The sequence below is a fragment of the Octopus sinensis genome, unplaced genomic scaffold, assembly GCF_006345805.1.
Source record: "Octopus sinensis unplaced genomic scaffold, ASM634580v1 Contig18478, whole genome shotgun sequence".
In the NCBI taxonomy this organism is placed as follows: domain Eukaryota; kingdom Metazoa; phylum Mollusca; class Cephalopoda; order Octopoda; family Octopodidae; genus Octopus; species Octopus sinensis.
This window is the reverse complement of record NW_021835873.1, coordinates 5,001-9,457: the sequence shown is the minus strand read 5'-3', so window position 1 is coordinate 9,457 and position 4,457 is coordinate 5,001. Positions and strand designations below refer to the sequence as shown.

At 39.9% G+C, this 4,457-nt stretch overlaps 1 protein-coding gene across 1 annotated transcript; it reads left to right on the top strand.

The window, feature by feature from the left end:
- Positions 1-821: 821 nt before the first annotated feature.
- On the top strand, positions 822-1,433 carry LOC115231430 (the record flags this gene model as incomplete). The annotated part of the gene is made up of 1 exon (XM_029801452.1): positions 822-1,433. A coding segment is annotated over exon 1 (612 nt), but the record flags the coding sequence as incomplete, so codon positions are not given.
- Between the last annotated feature and the right edge of the window lie 3,024 nt (positions 1,434-4,457).

Genomic DNA, 4,457 nt, shown 5'->3' with positions numbered 1-4,457 from the left:
CACCAAACCGGATCGCCACTCGCCGAGAGAAATCCGCCACCTCGACTTCATATCGCAGTACACGACGGATATACGCCACATCAAAGGGACGACCAACTTAGCAGCCGATGCACTTTCACGCACGCACATCAATTCTATCCACACCACGTCTACAATTGATCTGGCACGTATAGCAGCTGACCAGGAGAATGACGAAGAACTTCTAAAGCTCCGGAATTCGTCATCTCTGAAATTTCAGCATGTTCCGCTACCATCATCTACGGCCCATATTTGGTGCGATATCTCCACTGGTTACCAACGCCCGTATGTACCACAGAAACATCGTCGGGAAGTTTTCTCCGCTCTGCATTCTCTGTCACATCCTGGTATTCGCTCCACTCAAAAGCTGATATCGACCCGTTTTGTGTGGACCAGTATCAACAAGGATATCAGAGAATGGACCAAGTGGTGTTGCGTGCCAAAAAGCGAAAATCCACCGGCACATAAAATCACCAATCGGTTCATTTTCGCAACCCGACGCACGATTTCAGCACGTTCACATTGATATCATCGGACCCCTGCCACCTTCGCAGAACTATACATATTTGCTTACCTGCGTAGATCGTTTTTCGCGATGGCCCGAAGCCTGGCCCTTATCTGATACATCGGCAGAAACGGGCGCCAAAACGCTGATATCACAACGGGTTTCGCGTTTTGGCACACCCGCAACCATCACCACCGACAGAGGACGTCAGTTCGATTCCCACCTTTTCACCGAGCTGACTCGTCTCCTCGGGTGTAAACACACCCGCACTACAGCTTACCACCCTGCAGCAAATGGCATGGTCGAACGCTTTCACCGCCAACTCAAGGCATCTATCAAAGCAGCTCCAGACAGTTCTCACTGGTTGGAACATCTCCCTCTCATCCTCCTTGGAATTCGATCCACGGTTAAGGAAGAACTGGGATATACTCCGGCTGAACTCGTTTATGGCACAGCATTCACCTTACCTGGGCAGATGATCGAACCTGTTTCACAAGACTTTCCTGACCCACATGTGCACCGATTACGGACATCCATGTCGCAGTTATCACCTTCAGACCCCAGACAACAGAACGTCGTTTCACGTGTCCCAAAAGATATCAACACTTGGACTCATGTTTTCGTGAGGAATGATGGGATACCATCTCAACTTCGACCACCATATTCCGGGCCCTACAAGGTTATCAAAAGAGAACCCAAGTATTTCGTCCTCGATATTGGAGGTAAACGAAATACAGTCTCGATTGATCGTTTAAAAGAAGCCTTCCTCGAGGAGGACTTACATGCAGTTCCCTCCTTTCCTCGAACAGACTCAACAACTCCAGCAAACACCACAGATTTTGCACAACCTCGACACACCAAATCGGGAAGAACAGTTCGATGGCCAGCAAGGTTCGTGCAAGTTTTTCGGGTAAGTTCCGAACTCTTAACTTATCCATCTTCCTAAATGAAATGCACACATCAACACATAGCTCACATAACTGCATCACCCACATACAAACCCAAAGAAATCAAAGAACATTCGTGTACATAAAGAAAAAAAAAATGAAAACAAAAACGTTGTTCCACATCAACGAAAAACTGTCTGTATGAACATTTACGGAACATTTCACAATCGAACTTTTCCGATGAACATTTCTTTCATTTTTGCATGTACACATGTTTTGTTTTCTCTTTAAAATGTTTTTGCTTTCTTGTAAATATATTTTTGCTAACTGTATGTTCACACACATTTACAAGTCATATTCTCATGTATGCTACCACTCGATCTTTTTCGCCACTGAAAGACACCTTGCCTCTATTAGACCTCTAGTGGGTCGAGTAATCAATAGACGCACATCTCTTTCAACGCGCCAACATATTTCTGCCAGGGCACATATACATATTGCCCATCATATAGCACACACAAACAGTAAACCTTTGCTTCATATTTTTATTGTTCATTTGTCTGTTACAATGTGTAAATTCTTTCTGCATACACACAAAAAAATAACATTCCAATATCGTTCGATCTCTGTGGCTTTCTCACTAGAAGGGGGGTAGTGTAAGAATTAGCACTTCCTTCTCTAAGCCTAGATTCGAAATCGAATCCAAGAATCATCGGTCGTCAAAAACCAATGCATTTAGTGGCGCGAAAATAGGATATCTTTGTTCTGTCAAAAAGTGATTGATCATCTCCCTTTGACCTGCGACCTAAGCCATGTCAGGCGAAGTTCAACTGGACAAGTGCTGACCTACTTAGGTAGTAACTCCGTTGCAGTATGTCTGTCTTTCTAGCTGTCTCAAATATTATAAATACAAGGGAAAAACAGAGAAAGAAACAGAATCGCGGCGGACACGGCAGCAGACAGATTTATCTCGCCCCGCGTTTTGGCAGACAGAGAGAAATGCCTACAATATCTATCAACTAGTTTCGAATGATTCCCGCACACACATAAACATATTCATCTTTAATACGAGTTCTATACAAGCAATTCGTAGCATTTGCTTACATTTGTATGTAGTGTACTTATAACCCTGTAAATAAATCCCTTTTTAATCATGAAACAGTTTATGTATTTATTTACGTACACACACACCCACTACACAGTGTTTATGTCGAATACGTACGTATGCATGTATATATATGTATGTATGCCTGTATATATGTACAAAATCCACTTAGAAGGCTTTTGTTGGTCTGAGGCTACAGCAGAAGACACATGCCAAGTCACCACACAGTGGGACTAAACCCAGGACCATGTGTTTGGAACGTAGTTTATTACCACACAGCCACACCTGCCCCTATGTATGTGTGTGTGTGCGTATGGGTAGATATATTATACATGTATATATGTGTATATATATGTGTACATATTACATGTACATCTATATATATACATCTCCACATAAAATACAAAATACAAAGTTATATCTTGATATCGTTGTGATAACAATACTCAAAATATATAACAGACTAGAATTGTAGGCCCGTCTCTTGCAATTTCGATCAATTGGATCTTGTATAGAAGTGTGCGGCTGCAGCGAAATTCATTTTTGGACTTTCTTCTATCGAAGGCATTTTAACAAAAGTGCTTCCGTAAAGACGGTGAAAATATTGTCAATTTCCCCAAACAGGGACACAATTCAATTTTTAAACAATAACCAAAGCCCCTTCTCCGAAAGGAGAGGGTTACGGTTTACAATTATTTAACAAAAGCAACACAGCAATGTTTCCCTGACGAGGAACCAACAAACGTGATTACAATAGTCAAACAGTAATAATAACAACAACAAACCTTTTTAATTTATGTGAAACCACTGATTCAAGTTCAAGTCATTAATGTAATTTTATACGAATTGCTAATAAGACCATAGCGGAAAGGATGACCAGTGTTAATGGTTGATCCCTGTTATATAATACTTTCACTTTAATAGTTTCAGTATTAAAATGAAAGTGTCTGCATTACAAAAGAGAGATGTTTTTGTTTCACTTTTAACACGTAATACTGAAATAGTGGAGAAGATATGATATTGCTGTGGGGTCGGCCTAGGTAAAAAGTTAATTTTTTTGACGATGACACTCCTCGGACCTTAAGTAAGGCATGTGTAAAATTTGAATGAAATTGGTGGTGTAGTTTTCAAGTTTTAGGGAAACACACAGACAGACAGACACACACACATTCTCAGTTTTATATATATATCCATATATATATATATATACACACACACACACACATATATATGTATATATATATATATATATATGCATGTATGTATATATATGTATATGTGTATCTCTTATTATAAAAGGCAGATTTTATCTGCCTCCCTTTATATCTTATAGAAATCTACAATATAGGATTTCTTCAATTACAATTTACATATTTTACCTAGCATTTTTAAGAGTAGAATGCATCGGGTCGTGCCAGGTCCACTTTTTATAATTTCAACCCCAATTAAACAAAATTTAGAGAAAACTCACATTGCGGTGTATGAGTCAAATGCTTCTCTTAGTGTGGGATACAGCACAGGCAAACGCACACACACAATGTGCAACGAATAAAATGAAAGTAATTCACTTTCTGTAGTGAGTGATTCTTTCACTCTGCCTCCCACTTCCTCTTTACACACAGACACGCAAATATATAAATAAAATTGTAAGTTAACGTGCGTGTGTGTGCGCGTGAGGGTGCGCGCGTGTGTGTGCGTGTGCGTGAGTGTGTGACAGGAAAGTTTTTTACGACGAATATAAGACCTATATCCAAGTAGCAGAAAGATCGACCAAAAGTGTATATAGCTATTTAAATGTATTTATATATTCAACTATACACAGATGTATGTATAATGTGTGTGTATATATTTCCATAGAGGTAACCTTTCACTCCATGCAAAGTTTTTTAGGACGAATATAATATCTAAAGTATATACAAGTAGCAGAAAGATCGCCCAAAAG